Source organism: Drosophila kikkawai, chromosome 3R (genome assembly GCF_030179895.1).
Source record: "Drosophila kikkawai strain 14028-0561.14 chromosome 3R, DkikHiC1v2, whole genome shotgun sequence".
Lineage (NCBI taxonomy): Eukaryota > Metazoa > Arthropoda > Insecta > Diptera > Drosophilidae > Drosophila > Drosophila kikkawai.
Genome location: NC_091731.1, coordinates 13,255,162 through 13,276,812, shown reverse-complemented (window position 1 = coordinate 13,276,812; position 21,651 = coordinate 13,255,162). Strand labels below are relative to the sequence as shown.

The window sequence follows — 21,651 nt, the reverse complement described above, 5'->3', positions numbered from 1 at the left end:
AAACTAACAAGATACAAGAAAGGACTCCCTCCTTTCTTAAGATATTCTGTGGCAAACACTGCCTGCCATAATTGTTGATGTATGTGGCCAACAAACCATTACACGCACTGTCAAATTAAGTGTAAATAACTTGGGGTTGTATCAACAAATAAATCATGCCATTCAACATAGAAAAACTCCTGGGGGCGTAGCAGAGAGTCACTCAACTGAAGAGTTCAAAACATGAGGCGAGGTTGCTAAATTGAACTCATAACGATGGATGGAAAGGGGGTATATGTATGAGAGAGGATAAAGTGCATTTGCATAATGACAATGCAATTTGAAATAAACGTAGGACACATGTCAACGAATAAATTAATTTACTCTAAAATTATTTATGCAGCAAATAAAGTGCAAAGGAAGCATGGCACTGGGCAAAAATCTATCTATTAATACATATACTTATTTTATGTAAAGCTATTTCTGCGATACAATTTAACTAGTTACAAATATTTTGGTTTAAATAAGAAAGTAATACAATGATTTCTTAGATATAATATTAAAATTTTTAAAGAGAATTCCTAAGAGATAATATTCTTGAAAGTTCCCCTACTGCAAGATAATATTCCTTATTATATTAACCTCAGTGCACAGCGATGATCCGAGCCGACACGTAGACGACATACAACAGACTCCAGAGGACAGATTGGTCGCTCGTTTGGCCAGGGACTAAGGCTGGGAGTTTGGAAATGCAAAATGGGCTCTGGCATGAGCCTAATGAAGGAAGTATTATTTGGAGTCTGCTGCTGCTGCAGCACCTGCACACCTGTGCCGAACGGACGCCTACATGGAATGGATGCAATCTGGTTTGGCTCGGCATCGTCACCTGCATTAATTGTATGGCTATGCCATGATGGGGCAGGCTGCGGCTCCAGCTTCAGCTCTGATGGCTATGGCTCTATTTGCCTAAACTGCCGGTGAGACCAAAACTTAAATAGCCAGCAGTTTGCCTCGATTTCTTCACTCTCTGCCGGGTGAGTGAGTAGAGTGTGTAGATGGATGGTTGGGATGCCTTCCATACCATTTGTTGGCGGCCACTTTTCAATTATAACAAAAACTCTCAAACCCTCAAACGAATGGCAAACGCAGTGTGCCGCCACACTCAAAGGCGTGCAATTTGAAATGCCAATTGATTTTGCCCCGGAATAAAAAAAAAAAACAAAAAAGAAATATGTACATTTCTGCCGGCAATCCCGGCGACTTGTTAGTTGCTGGCACCACCGACCGAGCAAAAACGTAAAAACTAAAACGAAAAAAATAAGGCAGCAATTGAAACACAAAATAAAATAAAAGTGGCGAATGATAATGGTCAACTGTCAACCTGCACGAAGCTGTAATACCCTTGGGAGTCCAATTTAAGTAGAAAACCATTAAGATTCAAGAAGAAACAAAAATAATTTAAAATAATTATGAGTTTACATTAACAAAAATACTAATAAATTATAAATCTTATAGATAGTTTACCGGAATTGAATAGATGGAATTTATTTAATCTTTCTTCTTTCGACGATAAAATATTCCATAAAAAATATATGAACCACTAATTAGTAGAGTTATTGTTAAATAATAATTGCTGATTAAATAATAATCAAAAAACTTCAAACAGTAATTGTTTGAATAATTTTATATCAGTTACTAACATTTAACATTTATTTAATAAGGATAAATTATTTAAAATGTGAGAAATGCGGACGTTATCCGGCTCTAAGGATTAGTTTCTGTTGGTGAACATATCACGTTAAATAATTTACTATTAATTATTTATTAATTATTAAAATTACTTTTAATTCAAATTTTTTTAAAACACACGAGCTTAATTGAGATTAATTTTATTTCATATATATTTCATGCTAGCTTCAATAATATTTAAATGGTATCAAAAGGATTCAAAAATATAAGAAAAGTAGACCTAATCCGGCTCGTAGGACCAAATTATTGTTTCTATAATAATTTTATCCTAAGAATCAAAGCATTTTTTTCAGAGACCTAGCAAACTTGAAACTTTAATAAAATCACTTCATTCACCTTCAGTTTAACATAGAACCAATACCCTTCATGTTCATAAATGGAGCTAGCTAGGACATAACAAGCCCCTGACCCAAAAGAACCAACCCGGCATTCAAAGTCAGACGACGAGGAACAATCCCAACTACTTTTCCTCTCTCACTCCGTTGGAGTTCCATTCAATTGCGCTTTGTACGATTCATGGCGCGTGATTTTTGCAACTTGTGTTCGCGGCTTTTTGCCAGGCACTATTTTTACCCAGGCTTCCTCCTGCAGCATGGCAGCACCAGAAGCAGCATCTCTCCACCGACCACAAACATTTTAGCCAGGAGCCGCAGCTACAATGTTGACAACGTCAACCCGTGTCCGTGTCCATGTCCCTGCCTGCCGCCGCCTGCATTTCCATGTCGCCCAATGTTTGTCCACAATTCAAAATCATTTAAGCGCGCTTTCTGCTTTTTCTAACTGCGAAAAAAATAGCCCCCTTTGTGGGTTTCCTTCTGCTCGTGGTTTTCCTTCATTTGTTTTTCCTTTTCATGGATTATTTTCACGCCTTTGGCGTTTTGCAATTTGCCTTTTTTTTTTGCTGGTCACATTTTCCTATGCTATAGGGGGATAAAAAAGAAGCAAAGCGAAAAATATCGGCTAGCATACTTCTTTATAATTGAAAATCCCACAAAGGTGTTGTCGTTGCTTTGTGACTAAATTGAATTTAGTAATCGCTTTTTTATCGACAATTTCCAGCTAAAAGGACACACACCCACAGATTGGGTCTCTGGGTAAGTTTTCTTCTTTATTTTCTACCATAAAGTGGCTTTAGGCACTTTATGAAGTCTGTATTGGCACGTGCACTGGACTCACTGTTCCTATTTCAAAGGTTTCCTCTGTGACTGCCATGGGGTGCCACTGACAATCACCTGAATTATGCACATATAATATTTGTTAATATTCATATTTTTTCATATTTATCTTCTTTCTATTTACATAATTAACCCTGAAACACTTATCACGCGATTTAATGGTCACACTTTCATTCGATTGGCTTGTGGGGTTAATTAAATATTTATGGGTGAAAATACGAACTCCTTAATTCAGTTCATTCAACAAATTAATTTGAAATCACGTCGCTTGCAGTTTTCTGAACTTGAAGTACTGGCGAATTATGTAAATGATAAAATAAATAAAAACGAAAGGAGACCAGCACAAGTTGAGATTCATAGATGAGGGTGAGTGGAAACTAAGGCAAGTCAGTGGGTAAAAACTAGTGCGTGTAATGCTGGAATTTCACCGGGTAATTAATAACTTTACTTTTTAATTAAATTGTATGATAGTTGAAATGTGGGAGTGGTAAGCCAGCTTTTAAACTTATTTTCGGGGAGGATAGAAAAAAAGTTTGAGAATAAAAGAGAATCTCACAGACTCTTTAAGTCATTTATAAAAGTTATAATTAAATTTTAAATAGGAAATTTCAAATTTGTGGAACTATTATTATCAATAATTACAAATAAAACCATTTATTTCTAAACTGTATAATTAAAAGATAATATTTTTACAATATACATATTTAACCCGAAGCAAAAAACGAAATAATACCTAGTTTTTATAGGGTAGGAGTCCCACACCCAACCCGATCGCGTGGCTAGCCAAAATTGAATTGTAAACTTTCGGGTAAATAATTATGTGGGATGAGCTGATCATATTTTGTGGTTAATTTCCGAGTGATAGAAAGTGCAAAGGTGAAACGCGAATGGGTGAAAGGACTGAGCAGAAATAAAAGTCCAGCTGGCCAAGTAGAATCAGTCCACAATCCGAGGCAATATCAATTTAAACGTAATAAGATGGTCACCCTGGTAATTGTCTGTTAATGGCTTCATTACAAGCCGCAAGGCAAGTTGTCGACGAATACGGTAGTTAAAGGCAAGGGAGAAACCAAAAAGGCACAGTGAACACTGGATAAAGCGAAGCAATGAAAGCTAATGGTTGTTCCAAGAGGATAGGTAAAATATAAAAACTAATTAGTATTTATTTTCATGTATGTATTTATAAAATAAGCTGTTTTGTTATAATAGATTGTGTGTCTGTATTATTTATTATCACGAAATATATATAATGTAAAAATTACCAGAAATCTATGTGATGAATTTATTATGAAAATCAAATAAAAAAATATTTAATAATAATATATATTATTCTATTAATGAAATATATCTTTAACTAAAAATATTATAAAATTATTTTAAAAGTCCATAAACCATAAAGTTCACTTTTGGGAGCTTCCGCTGTATAAAGTATAAACAAAGCAGACCTGGGACCTGACCTAAGGCAATATAAACAATCAGACGGTTTCCCCTTGTGAATTCCCCCCATCATCACCATCATCATCATCATAATCATCATCATGAGTCACAACAGAGCACGCGACTTGTGGTAGCCGTTGGAAAGAAACAGCTGAGAAAAAGAGAAAAATCGCTGATTCGAGAAAAACAAGAGAGAGAGAGAGAGAATCTCAGAGAGAAACCCGGCGCCAGCGGATCCAATAAACAAACGCGCAGCCGCCAAACCACATTCAGTTTCAATTGGAACGTTGCGCGTGCGCCGTGCATAAAATTTCGCGCACTCTGGCGTCTTGGCTTCGCTTTTTTATAACCGTTTTTCGGTTCGTTTCGTTTGTTGTTACAAATCATACGAAATTTCGTTTTCCTTTTTTAAAAACAATAAAGAAAAATACCGCAAATGACAAATCGTTTAAATTATGAACTGTCAACATTAGTTACCAATTTATAAACCCGTTGGGTGTTTGAGAAATATTTCGAGGGCATGTGAAAGTGGGGCAAAAACAAGAAATTATAATTCTGATGACAAAAATTTGCATACGGTGTAAAATGTGACAGAAAAAAACCAAAATAATAAATTGTGAAACTTATGAAAAGTGAAGTAGAATACCCTTAAACAAAAAGTATACAAAACAATGCCTGAAAATAAATATTTTGTGACCCCAACAAAAGAAAACAAATGACCCTTTCAAATGTATCTAGATCTGTGTCCCCATTTTGGGCCTTTATTGTAAATCATAGGAGATGTGTGCTGTGTAGAGGCTGTAGAAAATATTGCACACTGAACAAAGAAATCTATGTTAATTGAGGATTTGGATTTCACCCGAAAATAAAAGAAAACCTTTCGATTCCAGAACACTTTCGTGGACTGGTTTGCCCACTTATTTAAATTGCGCTACAATAAAAAACAAACAGATTAAACTGTTTCTTAAAACAAAAAGCATTCTTTTCTTTGTCCCAACTAATTTATGCACAAGATAAGAAGCCAACGCCCCTTTTCTACTTAACACTTTAAATATAAACAAAATATTTTCTATGCTAATTTCGTTTTTGGTCGTTGACAAAATCAATCCAATTATTTAAATGTTATCTCTGGCGTATGATAAATACTTTCAGTTTGCTTGACAAATATGCTACACTAACCAACCTGAAATTCGAGTAATAAACATTTCTACGACAAAATAAAAGTGTTCGAAATGCGGATCCCCAAGGGAAGACTGACCAGCAGCGGCTGGCTTCTGTCATTGGCATTTGGTAAGTGCAAATCTTTAAATTACCCAAAACCAACATAGTTAGAATCGAAGGAGAAACCAGTTTGTCGTCGGTCCCATTCCGTTTTTTTTCTTGCTGATTGGGTGACTGAACGGGAGCAAGGTCGTTCGAGTTGCAATGCCGTTTTGAGTTTACGTACCAAAAATATTACAGATTATGCAACACTTGCTGAGAATCCATTCAAACTCCCCCTCAAAAATCAGTTGCCTTACGAAATGTCAACAATTGCGTGCTCGATATCTGCGGGGCTTTGACCACCAATTGTCGCTGACGATATGAAAATGAAGTTTAAATACCTGGAGATCCGACAAAGTCCGAAATCCCAAATACGTGCGCAAAGTTGCATTTATGTATATTTGTGTATTGGAGCAAAAGTACGCGACGGAACCATCGCGGATTCGCAATGTGTCCTCATCCACGTCCACGTCTGGCACTCGTCGGATAATCCGCACGGTGGATCTCAGGTTTCACGCATTTATAGATTAATTGTACTGATTCCATTTATGTTGTATTTAAAAAACAGCTATCAAACCAAGCTGAATAGTTCTGAGTAAATAAGAATTGAAATCCTTCAAAAACTGACCTGAAACTACGGTCACACTGATTTAAAAAGAATTTACTGCTATTGTAGTTCATGTTAGTTTATTCTAGAGACCGCGGTCTAAGCAATGTAGTTAAATAATAAATTTACAAAAAATTAAAACATATTTGTAGTTGTCTCTTTTAAGATTCTAAAAAAAATCTAATTATGACAGTGTCATATCTGCATTAAGGGGTTATCCGGGTTTTGAAATTTCAAAAAATGCATTTTTTTCAAACTTTTTTATATAATAGTACAAAGTGTCAGGAATGTTGTCCGAAAATTTCAAGTCGATCGAAGCAAAACTGTAGGAATGGGAGAAATTTAAAGTCCAGCGCGTCGTATGAGTCACAACTGGCAATTAAAACTTTAAACGCGTTTTTCTCGAAACCACTTTCTTGAAGTCGGTAGTCAAGATTTCTCGAAAACTACTGGACCGATCGACTTCAGATTTTCCACACTTCTTCTAGACATGTTTTTCTTGTCTCTGAACGAAGGATTTTTTATATCTTCAATTAGAACCGATTTTATAACCCCAAATATGGCCAAAATTTCCGTAAAAAGTGTAATTTTTCATGAAAAACGCTCCCAAAAATTCAATTTTTAATTTTTTTAAAAATCCTTCGTTCAGAGACAAGCCAGACACATAAGCTAACAGAAAAATTTTGGTTTTTTGATTTCAAATAAAAATTGACGGAGAAATCCTGCCTACCGCAAGGACATAATTTTTTTTAGGGTTAAGTTCAACCCTCCCTCAACGGCTCATTTGTGAATATTTCTTGTTCAAAATTTTACAGAATTTAGTTCAAACCTTATGTATTAATGTAGAATAAATGAAATTTGCAAAATTGTCATAGGATCTTTTAAAAAAGTTCTGGAAAATAGGCCTTTTTTTGTGGTTCTAAACCCGGATAACCCCTTAAGGAATATGTTAAGGTTTTAACACCTGTTTTCCAACCTGTGGAAGTTCTAATGGACTGCTTTTTCAAATCATACTTTTTCATTCTGAAGTCCTCTCCGGACAATCAATAAAATTGAAAAATAAATATACAATTATTAAAAAAAAACATTAATTGCCTCTTTAAGGCTCTAATAAAAATCTGGATTAATAAAATTTAATGTATATTGAATACAGTGCCATAGCTTCATCAAAAAGGATTTTCCTGACCTCTTAAAAAAAATCTATTGGTATTATAATTTTATTTATCATTTGAAATTCACAAAATATCACGTAAATGCCACTGTCCAGGCCGTGGAAAGCCTTTTATTGATGGAATGGCATACAAATTATTATCGCCATCAACCTGAACATCACCATTGACGGTGCATTACAACGCCAAGTGGATATCTAAACTGGACGGCGACCTGGGAATGCGAAATGGGGATAGATGGGATGGATGGCACGGATGAATATTTCATAGTTGGGAGCCAGCCAGGAGGCAGTGTTGAGGTAAACGTGCTCCACTTCGAGTGCGCGGCATTTGCAGTGGAAAATGCAATTTCCCAAAGGGGGGAGAGCCAGGAATGTGTGCATTTGTCTGGCAGTGACTTCGTGGGAGATTGGGCAGATGGCCCCGCCGGAATGCTGCCTGCATCCCATGTAAAAATATTCCAACCAACATGAAGTCACAGTATTTTCGTTGCAATCTCCTCTAAAAGAAACCGCGCAGCAATTACGTTAATAACTTCCTAAAACCGAATGACTTTCCCAATGCTGCCCAAAATCCAATTACAGTCATCACTGTCACTCATTTAACACCCAAAAAAAGAAATAAAAAAAGGAAAATTTAGCCCAACCAAGTTGACTAATTGCCGGCAACAGTTTGCATTTTACATAATTTGCAAGTTTTGTCAACTTTCTGCGGCGGCGTTTTAATAGTCGTAGTCGTCGTTGCAGACCCACAATTTGAAGGTCCATAAATTTGCTTCGGGCCAGACACAACCGACCAACCAGCTGCGGATGTTGAATGTTTTTTAATGTATTTATGTATGTCCACGGCAGCAAACAAGATTTTTCACTTGCATTTCCACCACATGGGAAGGAAAGCGAACGCCAAGGAGGGGGAGTTAAGGGGCGTGAAAAGAAAAAGTAAAATGTTTGCCGAAAAAAAAAAAGAAAAACCAAATGTAAGCACTCGTTGGCGGACACTCGGTGTGTGTCAATGACTTTGAAATGATTTCAGCGCGAATTTCTCGTTTCTCGCTTACACATTTCACTGATCGCTGATCCACAACACCGCAGGTCAGCGCCGTACGTGGACTTTATTAGCAATTGGATAATTGACATAATAAGATGTTCAAATGGATAGAAAGCAGCCAGTAGTGCTCCGTGGTGGTGGGCATGATCTGTCTGAGCCACTTTCATTACCTGGATCGGAGTCACACGATCTGGTTACACTAAAATTGAACTCGTTTTTAACAGGAGTTTTTCGGGGAAACCCCAAATAAGCATTTCAATAAGAATAAAAAAAAGGAAATACTACTACGAGTTAAAAATCTGTGTTTTATTCAAAGAAAACTAAGAACCCTATTAGAAAAATCCTCTACTAGGGCCTCCGATGCACACGATCACGATATTTTTTTTAGTTTTATATATTTCTTTTATTTTTATACCCTTGCAGGGTATTATAATTTCAGTCAGAAGTTTGCAACGCAGTGAAGGAGACGTTTCCGACCCTATAAAGTATATATATTCTTGATCAGCATCAACAGCCGAGTCAATCTAGCCATGTCCGTCTGTCCGTCCGTCCGTCTGTCCGTTTCTACGCAAACTAGTCCCTCAGTTATCTGTTATCTATCTGAATGAAACTTTGCATATAGTCTTCTATATACTCTCACTGCTATATATGTCGGAACGGGCCGGATCGGACGACTATATCATATAGCTGCCATACAAATGTTCGATAAATTTTTAGAAAAAAAATTATAACTTTGCTGTTTTTCAATATTTTTGCATCATTCTTGAGATATAGCCATTTTATATTATTTCAGAATTTTGGTAAAAATTTTATGAAAATCGGACGACTATATCTTATAGCTGCCATAGGAACGATCGGCAAATGAATAGGAAAAAAATTATAACTTCGTTGTTTTTCAACATATTCTTATCTACTTTTAGATATACGCTTTTTTTATTATTTCAGAATTTTGGTAAAAATTTTATAAAAATCGGACAACTGTATCATATAGCTGCCATATAAACGATCGGTAAATGTAGAGAAAATGTAAAGCTGGGAATGTAAAACTGTAACTGTCAAACTGTAAACATAATAAGTATAGGTAAAATGTAATGAAACTCTGTTTTGTGTGTGTTTTCAGCATTTAAATCTATAATATAAACATCAAAACCACATTTATACTTATACAAATGCAATTCTAAAGTCTATATATTGGTGGTCTAGATCACAGTTTTACATCTGTTTTTTTTTTTTTTTTTTTTTGTATTTGTTTTAATGAATGATTGGCTAACCCCTAAAGTAATTAATCCTATCTAACAAATATTTCCCATCCAATTTTGTGCAGCAGATAACATTCAATACGAAATGCACAATGAAATCATTGAAAACTAAGCTTTCAAGCTCAGCTTGTGCATATTTCAAAGAATATTTAGCAAGTCAGAGGGGTTTTTGGTTATCTTAGATCTCAATTGCGGGCTATAAAAATATATACGATCTAGCCTATACAAAATAAGCTGGGTTTCAACAACAATTCATATTGTTTGCCTTTAATAATACTATACAAATTATATAGATATATGTATATATATACCTTATACCTTAACACTCTGTTGGCATAGTAATAGAACTTTAATTTAAAAAAAAATAAAGAACAATTCCCTAAAGATTAATTAATGAATTTATTTAACAGAATTTTTTGTTAGAGAAGAAGGGCTATGAAAAGTTACCTCCACTCTAAAATTTTGTATTACTATTTCCTGGAAAAGTTTAAATAAATGTATAACAAAATAGGGTCTAAAATAACCCTAGACAACTAGTAACAGGTTAAACTTGACAATTGTTAGGACAACACCTATAAATATTGTCAGAACCGGGAGAGAGGTTCTCAGTTTCCATTGATCACTCACCGCACGAGATGCACGGAGGCAGCTTTCTGACTTTAGCTTTGGCCCTGGCCCTTTTGCTACTATATCCGGGTTACATACAGACTCAAGAGGGTAACCTCTTTCGGTGCAATGTTCAGTACAAGTGCTCCGCCGAAAAGGAATTGGTCTGGGCCATGGCCGATGAGCGGTGTCATGTGTTCCACAATCGGTGCCTGCTCTTGGTAGAGCAATGCGCCCGAAAAAATAGTGGACAATCGGAGCTTATCGAATCGACCAAGGAGATTTGCAAGCCGAAATGTGTGAAAAAGTGTCTGGATGCCTATGATCCTGTGTGTGCTCAGATTTTCCAGGAGGAGTATATAACCTTTAGCAATGAGTGTGAGATGCGTAATTATATATGCACCAATGAGCGACGTGAGTGTCTATTTGAAGGGTTAGTTTTTTTTAATTTTGACTAATGGTTTCTATTTCGATACAGCTTACTCCTACTTTGCCATTGGAGAATGCGTTGAGCAACCAGCTGGATAAAGTACTTATTATAACTTGTATTATTCTTAATATTCTTGGGTTTAATCCTTTGACATTTAGACAATAAAAAGCATACATTATACGAATTTTGTAGTGAGTAAAAAATATCAAAAGAGCATAAACAGTGTCTCGTTCATAGCTCCGACTCTTGAATCACAAAATTTCTTAGCCAGCTCTGAGATATATTAAGATTTCCTTTAATCATTAAGCTTTGCCTTTCGGAAGCCCTTTGAGCTTACTCTTAAGGATAACTTCTTCTAACAGCTAAACTAGCCATCACACCAACTATTCAGTTTAAATAAATATTTTTAGATAAAGACTTAAAAACCATTTAAACTTCAAATGGCACTCAAACATAAAACTGGATTTGGTTTGGAGCCGAGGAAATGACACGTACTATTCGGTCCCTAAATGAATTTTAACCCAATTATTTTGGAACGCCTTGACCAAAACAGGATTTGCAATGTTGCCATGGCTGCCGTAGATAAATAAAACTTGAAATAAAATAAAATGAAATAAAAGCAAAACTTGTACAGAGGTTTTGCAATCCGCCTCTTTAGAGCTTAAGCTGTTGCACAACTTTTACGCAGCAACTTTGGCCGGCGCGTTTCAAGTTCAATGTTGCCTGGCTTTTGCCAGCTTCCCGCTTCCTGATTAACAGCGATTGATCGGATTTAATTAAGGAAATTTTTTTTTCTTTTACAACTTGCCATATGCAAAACTCATTTGAGAAACAATCTTCGGCGCTGAGCCAATGTCCTCGGGGCTGTTTTGCAATTACGCGACGTCCGAGAGAGCCGGTTGCAACATAACATTTTCCTTTCCTTTGGATTCCCCCCGATCCAGGGGTTCCAGTTCCAGCCCACGGATTTGCTTTCATTTGAATTACCTTGGGTATTTTCTCATTTTACCCTACATATGAGGGTATTAATCGTTGGTGGAAAGACTTGGAGTCCAAATATTTATAGAGAAAAATTATTTTTGTATCTTTAAACATTTCTTTTTACGTAATTTAATTTAATATCAATCAACCAGTAGTGAGCTAGATTTGTTAAAGCCAAGAAATCTAAAGAAACATTAGATGTTGGTTATCTAAAATCTGTATTCATCACTTAAAATATAGTTTTATTAATAATTAATATCATAATTTATCTCAAAAGAGGGTATTTCATATATCGGGCTTATCAACATTTCTTTCATGCATTTTCCATTGAATTTGCATTTATTGTAAAGTCTCTCATCCACTTTTCACCCAATGGATTTGATTGTTTTATGGCCTTTGGCAAATTTACACAATTCCAAGCCGAATAGTTATCAACTTGTCCAAGGAGTCAAGTGCCTTTTTCACAGGCGGAAGACATACTCTGTGTGTATATATACTTTTCCCTGATCGATCGATTCCAGACAAATGCAAATTTCCTTGGCTAGAAACAAGCTCAACGCCTTGTTCAACGCCTTCGATAATAACTTAATTGATTTATCGCTCTCTCTGTCTGTTTTTTTGTGGCTAACAAAATATTTAGATGGTCCCGTTTTTGGCCATTGTCATTGTGCGGGGGCACAAAACCGGTGCCAAGAATTGGTTTTTAATTTCGCTTTGATAACTTCAGGTCATTAAGTTTTGATTGTCTCATCTCTCTCCACTAATGACATGAAATTTGAAAGTCAAAAGATGCCATATTCGAAACTCATTTGTTGCGCTCTTTAATTAACAAACAAAGAAGTTCACGTCTTACATTAAAGCTTCAAGTAAAATCGCAAATGAAAATTGCATAAGAAAAGCAAAGAAAATATAACAAAAAGTAAGTTCAGAGGAAAATTAAGCGCTTCGTTGACTCAGAAAGAGTCAGAAAGCAAAAATGTTTTCGCCGAAAAGAAATTAGGGACAAATTCGTTTTAAATTATGGAAAATTTTTGAATAAATTAAGGTAGCAAAATATGAAGTGAATGTCTAAATGTTTAGGAAATATTTTAGAGAACATATTAATAATTTTAAAATTTCCCAAATTTATTTTGAATAATACGACACAGCAAACCTTTGTTTTATTATTCTTATGCACAGTCTACGCTTTAAAAATAAGTCTTTAAAGAACGTTAACAAACTATACCTATAAAGAACGATTTTATGGATATGGATATGGATTTTATGGAAAAATATATACCTTTTAAAACCAATTTGAAAGTTGTTTTCTCAAAGAATCTAAATTTAGCGCCTTTGTAGACAATAAACATTGTTCATTCTCTTCTCAGATTAGTCTCTTTTTTGGATATTTTTAATTCAATGACCAATTTATTAAACTAAATTTTATTTAAATCGTTGCAATGTGGCCACCACCACATTGAATCATAAACAAAAACATTGAATAAGCCAACCCGCAGCGATTCCAAGCCAAATCTAAATTACCTCACACGACCATAAAAACTGGGCTAAAAGCAAAAGCCACAAAATAATAAGAAGCGAGCAAAAATTGCATGAGCAAAGATGCCTTTACCGGCAGGGAGTACAGCGAAAAAAAAATATATATACTGTGGTGGCTAAGGTGTAAACTGTGTGAATATTTTTCGGTTATTACACGCATTTTGTTATTATTTTTTGGCAAGCAACAAACACGAAGCCTTTGGCCAAATAAAGCCTTAAATGAAAAATGTCAACACATGGGGCGATGTTTTTTCATGATTATTAAAACGAGCAAGTGAAGAGAGAGGCATAGGGTGGGGTGGTGGCTTTACTAGTAGATGATGTGTAATGCCAACAAAACGCCGCATTTGGTAAGAGACATTCCATTGTTATTGCCATTGTTATTGTTATTGTTGACTCTGCAACTGTAACTGTAACTGAGCCTAAGAGCCACCTCAGAAATTGCTGGCTGATATACTTAGTGCAATGATGACGGGCTCGTGCGTAACTTAAGCTAAAAAGCCCATTAACTTGGTCAACTCGAAGGCTAAATACCCTGGTTTAGTGTGAGTAAATTGTTATAACTACAATATGAATAAAAATTTATGAAAATTGTAGAATAAAGAATAAGAAATTGTCATTAAAAAGGATCTTAAAGGTGTCTTTTATAAATGAATAACATTTTATTACAAAATGGAAACATATTAGAGTTGATCAGCTTTCAAAAACTATTTATTCACATTTGATTTTTAATTGCATAACTTAACATAATTTTTAATTTAATTAATTTAAAAACCTTCTCTTTTTGAAGGCGAATATAAATAATAAAATTTCATAATAAAACAAAATTTCCAAGATTAATAAATTCCCCAAAAAATTTAAAATATTACCTGAAGTATATACAAACCAAAATACCCCCTCTTAAGATTCAAACATATATATTCACCCGATGACAGTTGACAGCGTGACATAATTGGGTATTGTTATTGCTGAAGTTTCGGGTTCGGGGCTTAGTAAAATTATGTGTCCCACCTGGCGCTTTTGGGCCAAGAAGTGTCGGCATTCGGGTTTAATTAGTGGTCTAATTATCAAGCAAGTGATATATGTATGAGGAGCCCGCCCAAGTGAAAGTTTCACCGGCTGCTGCAACCAAAACTATTTGTTTTTGTAGGCCAGGTGACGCGTGTTGAATTAAAGCCACAAAAGACTTAAAAATCCCAACGCCTGCATAGATGAAATGACTTGGATTAGAGCCAGGAGGCAAAATCGGGGGTTGACAAATATGGCTATAACCGACTGAACCTGTCTCTCTATAGGCTAGGCTACAGTGCACTTGTTGCAACTGATTGCACATACATAATACATGGCGGCAGAGTTGAAATCGTTCGCTTTATAGCAAATAAATTATATATCATCATCATCATTGGGGATGCGACTTGGGAAAGGAACAGGTTGATTGGTTGGTTAGGCTTCAATCAAATGTGGAATTTCCTTTCATTCATTGGATGAGTGAAGTGCCTTGTGGATCTTCCTTAATGGAGGGTAAATGTAAGAAATTGGTAAAATTTGTACCTTTTAAATTGTAAAGGATGTTTGTTAAATTATAAATCAATTATTAAATTATGCTTTTAGGAGGTTCTGGGTATTAAAACTTAAATTTAACATGCCGGAGGGTACAAGAACATGTTGATGCAAGAATGTTGCCAAGAAAATGTTGGTCAAAATATGTTGATGCAAGAATGTTGCCAAGAAAATGTTCCTAAGATCATGTAACACATTGATATTTCTCAAGATATTTCTAATTTAATTATAATAACTACATACATATGTCCAAAGATTTTACTACTTAAGTCTGAAGATAATATGTATATTTATCACCATTAAATTTTAGGCTAACATGGCAAAATTATTAAGAAAATGTGGCTATGCCAAATGTTTCCAAAACCATGTTTAGCAACAATCATAGTTGCTAGAAACACGAAGCTCTTGCCCAACATAATCAATATTCAAGGAATAAAACAATATAAACTAAAATTAAACTTGAATTAACAATTTCAAATAATGTGAGCTCAAGTGATTAATCCCCATTTACAAACACATTTATGTAAAGAGTGGTAACACTGGTTAGCGGCAGGCACACACTTGCAGTGTGGCCAGAGTTTGTGGAACCCAAAAACACCACAGAACGAAAGGCGACAAGAGATAGCAGCGTTAGAAGGAGGTTGGTCACACTTGAAGTCGTCGATCGTGAGAAGTTGCAGCAGAAAGTCGAAAAATAAGTTGTCGCAGTTGTTCACAATTAAACATCATTTTCTATCATTGTTAATAATATAATACTAAACATACTTTTAATAATAAATACTCTACATTTGGGGGCTCGCCGGTCCAATGAACTAGAAGGTGATTTGTGAAAAGAAAACAGTTGGAAAGTGGCAGAAAAAGCTGAAAGTTGTCGGAGCCAATTAATTCGTTAATTTTTCCATTAAGTTGTGAAGTTGATCAGTCGGGAAATTATTAATCGAATTCTATTAACCGAACAGTCGTAAAAGTTGCCAAAAAAGTTGGAAACGAAGTTGCAAAGCTGAGTACAGTTCCAGTGAATTTTAGAATTCTCGGAAAGTGTGAGTGCACAAATCCATTCGCAGAAAAAGCCGAGCGTCGTTGTGAAATTCTGTTGCGGGAAGTTGCAAAGTTGAGTACAGTTCCAGTGAATTTCAGAATTCTCAGTAAGGATCGTGCAAATACGTAGACAGAAGCGTGCGTCGTTGTGAAATTTGTTGGCGTAAAGGAGTGCACAAATACATTCGTAGAAAAAAACCGAGCGTCGTTGTGAAATTCGTTGGCGTGAAAGAGACGGCAAATACGTAGACAGAAGCGAGCGTCGTTGTGAAATTCATTCTTGGAATATTCACGTTTAAACAAGATCGTTTGTGAGTTGTATTGTGAAAAAAGGCATGACGCGAACAAGGCGAACACCAGCCAAGAACAATCAAGTTAAAGCTGACGAAGAAGAAGACAACCAACTTAATTTGCTGGATATTGAAGTGCCAGACGAAGAGGGCAGCAAAATAATGGCGGCAAACAAAAGTAGTGAGGTGAAAGTGACAAATAACAGCGGTGCAAGTGACCAATTGCAGCAGTTAATTCAACTGTTGGCATTAAAAATCGAAGTTGATGAGCGCAAAGAAGATCGCAGCACCGGAAAAATCTCTGTAGACAGTTTCGAAAAAATTATCAATGAATTTGACGGTTTTTCGGTTCCTGTTGATAAGTGGTTTGAAATTTTTGAGCGCAATGCGGATGCGTACGAGTTGTCGGACAAACAAAAATATGTGCATGCCAGAGGAAAAATGTGCGGAGCTGCCAAACTTTTCCTAGAATCCGAGTGCGTGTGCGATTTTGAGGAACTGAAGACCAAATTAAGCGTCGAGTTCAAATGCAGTCGAAACAGTGCCGATATTCACCAGTTGTTGCGCGAACGTAAAAAGAAAAAGTCGGAATCATTTCATGAGTATTTGCTTCAAATGAAGAAGATCGCGAACATCGGTAGCGTGGAAGAATCTGCTTTAATACGGCATGTTGTGAATGGGCTACAAATAAAGAACGAATATAAAGTTGCTATGTATCGTTGCCATTCTCTGAAAGCGCTAAAAGAAGAGTACGACATTTTCGAGTTGGTACAAGATTCGGATGAAAAAAGCTGTGAAAAAAGCAAAGTTAACGCGAGTGTCAAGCCGAAAGTGTTTGAGAAGAAGAAGGACTTCTGTTTTAATTGTGGCTCTGCGGAGCACAAAAGAAAAGACTGCCAGTCGCAAACAAAATGCTTTCGTTGCAACGAGTTTGGACATATTTCACGGGAGTGTAAAAAACAACAGGAAAACACAGTTCGGGTTGTGACAAGCAGCAGCCGCCTCAAGAACATTACAATAAATGGCGTTGATGTTGAGTGCCTAGTCGACACGGGTTCAGATGTCTCGATAGTCAGAAAAAGCGTGCTTCAGAACTTAAAAAACGTAAAAATGATGGAAAGCGAGTCGGTTTTGCGAGGCCTGGGTAACAAAAGCACCAAGCCAATCGGATTTTTCAACGCTAGCGTAGTCGTTGATCAGCTGCAGACTGATCACAAGTTTCTGGTCGTAGACAACTTTACAATGGACTGTAATGCGCTTCTGGGCTACGATTTTCTTCAAAAGTTCAAGTTTTCGGCCGACTCCAGTGGTTTTCTTTTTCAATACCTTGAGCAAGAAACTGAATCAGTAGGTGAGTGTGATGCAGATGTTTACAGCGTATTTGAGAGCCAGCATGTAGTCTCCGCTCCTCCCGAGTTTCAAAAGAGCGTGGAACAGTTGATTGAAAAAAGCTATGAGAGTCCCGTAGAGCGATTCCAATGTCCTATCGAGTTGAAGATTATTCCGGATGGAGTCGTCAAACCGTTTCGCCAATCACCAAGTCGCCATTCTGCAGAAGAAGCAGAAGCTGTAAAGAAACAAGTTGAGCAGTGGCTCCAGCAGGGCATTGTTACCAAATCTTCGTCGTACGTAGCAAGCCGAGTCGTCGTTGTCAAGAAGAAGGATCAATCACTCAGAGTTTGCGTGGACTATAGAAAGCTGAACAGTATGGTGCTTCCAGATTGTTTTCCAGTTCCCATGGTCGAGGAAGTTCTCGAAAAGCTTCAAGCAGCGAAGTTTTTTACAGTTTTGGATTTGGAAAATGGATTCTTTCACGTGCCAGTTGAGAAAAGTAGTCGTGCTTATACAGCATTCGTTACGCGTGAAGGTCTCTTCGAGTTTAATAGAGCTCCGTTTGGTTTTCGAAACTCTCCAGCTGCTTTCATACGATTTGTAAGCCACATTTTCCAAGGCCTGATAAACGAAGACATCATGCAGCTTTACATGGACGACATAATTGTGTACGCAGTCTCCGAAGAGGAATGTTTGCAGAAGACTCAGCAGGTTTTGGAAACAGCTGCCAAATACAATTTGAAAATGAAGTGGAAAAAGTGCAGTTTTCTTCAGCAGCGAATATCTTTTTTGGGTCATTTCGTCGAGAATGGTAGAATTTGGCCGGGAACGGAGAAAACCACTGCAGTAAGCCGCTTCCGTATGCCCAAAAACATCAAAGCAGTCCAATCTTTCCTGGGTCTGACCGGATTTTTCAGAAAGTTTATGCCGAATTATGCCCAAATCGCTCGTCCACTTACGAACCTGTTGAAGAAAGACGTCGAATTCAAGATCGGACCAGAAGAAGTACAGGCGATAGATCAGCTGAAAAGTTTGCTCACAAGGGAGCCAGTCCTTCATATATATTCACGAAGTGCCCCAACTGAATTGCACACTGATGCGTCGAAGGAAGGTTATGGAGCCATATTGTTGCAGAGTTTCGAGGGAAAGTTGCATCCTATTTACTTCTGGAGCAAGAAGACTTCGGCAGCAGAATCCAAGCAGCACAGTTACATCTTAGAAGTGAAAGCAGCATATCTGGCGTTGAAGAAGTTCCGTCACTATCTTCTTGGAATCCGTTTTAAGCTGGTCACAGATTGTATTGCGTTCAAACAAACTACAACAAAGCAAGATGTACCAAGAGAAGTTGCACAGTGGGTCCTCTATCTACAGGATTTCAGCATTGACATGGAACACCGATCAGGAAGCAGTATCAAACACGTCGATCACCTGAGCAGATATCCCTTGAACGTGTTTCTGGTTGCGTCAGAAATCACCACACGGCTGAAGAAAGCACAGCAAGCAGACGAACAGATTAAAGCGATTATAAAAATTCTTGAAAATTCGCCTGTTGATAACTACAAGCTCAAAGGTGGGATGCTCTTCAAAGAAGCAGAAGGCAATGAACTGATAGTAGTCCCAAGACTGATGGAGCGGGAAATAATAGTTAGCGCTCACGAAGCAGGTCATCCAGCAGCTCGTAAGACTATGCATAACATCCAGCAGCAGTTTTACATTCCACACCTTGAAGGAAAAGTAGCCAGAGTGATTTCCAATTGTGTCAGTTGTATTATCCACAACAAAAAGTTGGGTAAACAAGAAGGTTTACTGCATTGCATCGACAAGGGAGACGTTCCTCTGCACACATTGCACATCGATCACCTCGGACCGATGGAAGCCTCAGCAAAGCAGTATAAGTTCATTCTAGCTGCTGTAGACGCGTTCTCAAAGTTCGTCTGGCTGTTCCCAACAAAGACAACGGGACAAGAAGAAGTTATCAGAAAGCTGGGTGAATGGGTAGACATATTTGGTTACCCAAAACGAATCATAAGTGACAGAGGCTCTGCGTTCACATCCAATGCTTTCGCGGACTTTGTGAAAACAAATATGATCGAGCACGTATGGGTCACGACGGGTGTTGCAAGAGGCAATGGGCAAGTCGAGAGAGTCAATCGGTCGATTGTCTCCATTCTGTCGAAATTATCCTCAGATGAGCCGAGCAAGTGGTACAAATACGTCCCACAAGTACAGAGGGCACTAAATTCACAAGTGCATTCGACAACGAAGTCATCACCATTCGAGTTGATGTTTGGAACAAAAATGTTCACCAAAGCTGAGGATCGACTCCTAGAAGTAATCAACGAAGAGATTGTCCAACAGTTCAACGTCGAACGCGCCGAGATGCGTGACACAGCCAAGAAGAACATTCAAAAAGCTCAGATGACCTATAAACGAAATCACGACAAGAAACGAAAGCCCGATTTTGAGTACAAAATAGGAGATCTGGTTGCTATTAAGAGGACACAGTTTGTTGCCGGGCGAAAACTTGCATCCTGCTACTTGGGTCCTTACGAAGTAACTAAAGCAAAGAGAAACGGCCGCTATGATGTACGCAAAGCTGCAGACACCGAAGGACCTGATAAAACATGTACCAGTTCAGACAATATGAAGCTGTGGAGGTATATTGCCGAAAACGACGAGCTATTATCATCTGGGTCAGATGATGAAGATCAGGAGGGCCGAATGTAAAGAGTGGTAACACTGGTTAGCGGCAGGCACACACTTGCAGTGTGGCCAGAGTTTGTGGAACCCAAAAACACCACAGAACGAAAGGCGACAAGAGATAGCAGCGTTAGAAGGAGGTTGGTCACACTTGAAGTCGTCGATCGTGAGAAGTTGCAGCAGAAAGTCGAAAAATAAGTTGTCGCAGTTGTTCACAATTAAACATCATTTTCTATCATTGTTAATAATATAATACTAAACATACTTTTAATAATAAATACTCTACATTTATGTAGTCGAACAGGAAAATCAAATCAAAAGTTGGTTTAGCAATTTTCAATTACATTTTCCGTTGCATTGCACATCATGACGAATTGAACACGCCAGCTCTAATAGGATATAGTAATATAGAGCTACCAGCTCTTGTTGCTTCAAAGAAATCGCATTGACCAATAAATCAATTAAAATGTCAGAAAATAAAGTAGAACAAATGTGATGCCAAAATCTAGATCAATCTTATAGTCTCTTTTGTTGATATCCGCTGATTACTGGCTTTGTAGGCGGTGGAAATGAATATCCGATTGTCTCCAATTTGTCGATTCTGCTGCTCATTTGTTAACCAACAGTCAAGGTTGATATCTTGCGGTTAGCGGGTGATAATTTATAGCCACTTTTACTCAAATATTTGTACAGCTAGCTCCCAGCGGGTTATTCATTAGCCCAATTAAGGTAAAATCAAAACTCAGCTGACCCCTTTTGCGCTGACCTTAGCTTAATTAATGTCTCACTCATTCGACTTCTCTTTGTATTTCCCTGGAGAAAACGTTACCGTGTAATTAATAAAAATAGGCTTGGAACGGTATGATTATCGTGCAGTAAAGTTGCAAACATTTACATTAATTAACTACAATTAAAAGTGGCCATTGGCCAAACGCATATTTATCGACATGATTTGGCTAATTGATCAAGTTGAAGGCCGCTGTCCGGATAAGTTAATTAATATGTACGGATTACTGGATTAGCAAACACATTTTTTTTGCTTGCCTTTTGTTTTCTGGGTGGCTAACTACCCAGAATTCACGTTCTAAAACAGCCAAAAAATTGTTTCTACATTTTTTTTTTGTTTGGCTATAAACCAACATGCAAACACGATTGTTAACACCTTAAAAAAAAAAACAGCCAACAGGTAAGCTTAGCTAAGCTTCCAAATTAAGCCAATTAATTTGGCCAGCCGAGACAACAATCGCTTGGCATGAGCCATAGCCGCAACGATCTCGAATAAACAATTACCCGGATTGGCTTCTGATATTTAGCAACGTGAAGAATGCAAAAACTAACCAAAAATGGGCTCGCTATAAATTGTTTTTTAAACTCCAAAAGTGATTAATTAAAGTGCTTCGCGAAATTGTCAAACTTTTTGACTTTGAGCTCAGGAAATTACTATTTATGGTCGGTCTTTCGTCTGTGAGTCAGCTCTAATCCCAACCTCTTTC

The 21,651-nt window shown here is 37.1% G+C and overlaps 3 protein-coding genes across 4 annotated transcripts in view; 2 read left to right on the top strand and 1 right to left on the bottom strand.

The window, feature by feature from the left end:
* qin overlaps positions 1–21,651 on the bottom strand; it is a 73,921-nt gene that overhangs the window by 33,261 nt on the left and 19,009 nt on the right. The window lies entirely within an intron of this gene.
* LOC108083931 (uncharacterized) overlaps positions 5,552–21,651 on the top strand; it is a 33,359-nt gene continuing 17,259 nt past the window's right edge. For both annotated transcript variants that reach the window (XM_070286720.1, XM_070286719.1), the window contains exon 1: positions 5,552–5,630. In XM_070286720.1, the coding sequence (XP_070142821.1) occupies positions 5,573–5,630 (58 nt within the window). In that variant the 5' untranslated portion in view covers positions 5,552–5,572. The remainder of the gene's footprint in view (positions 5,631–21,651) is intronic.
* LOC108083930 (U-Kazal-Dg21.2) lies at positions 10,308–10,905 on the top strand. Its single transcript, XM_017179931.3, has 2 exons — positions 10,308–10,705; positions 10,770–10,905. Exons 1-2 carry the CDS (start codon positions 10,321–10,323, stop codon positions 10,817–10,819), a joined length of 435 nt encoding a protein of 144 aa, XP_017035420.1. The 5' UTR covers positions 10,308–10,320; the 3' UTR covers positions 10,820–10,905.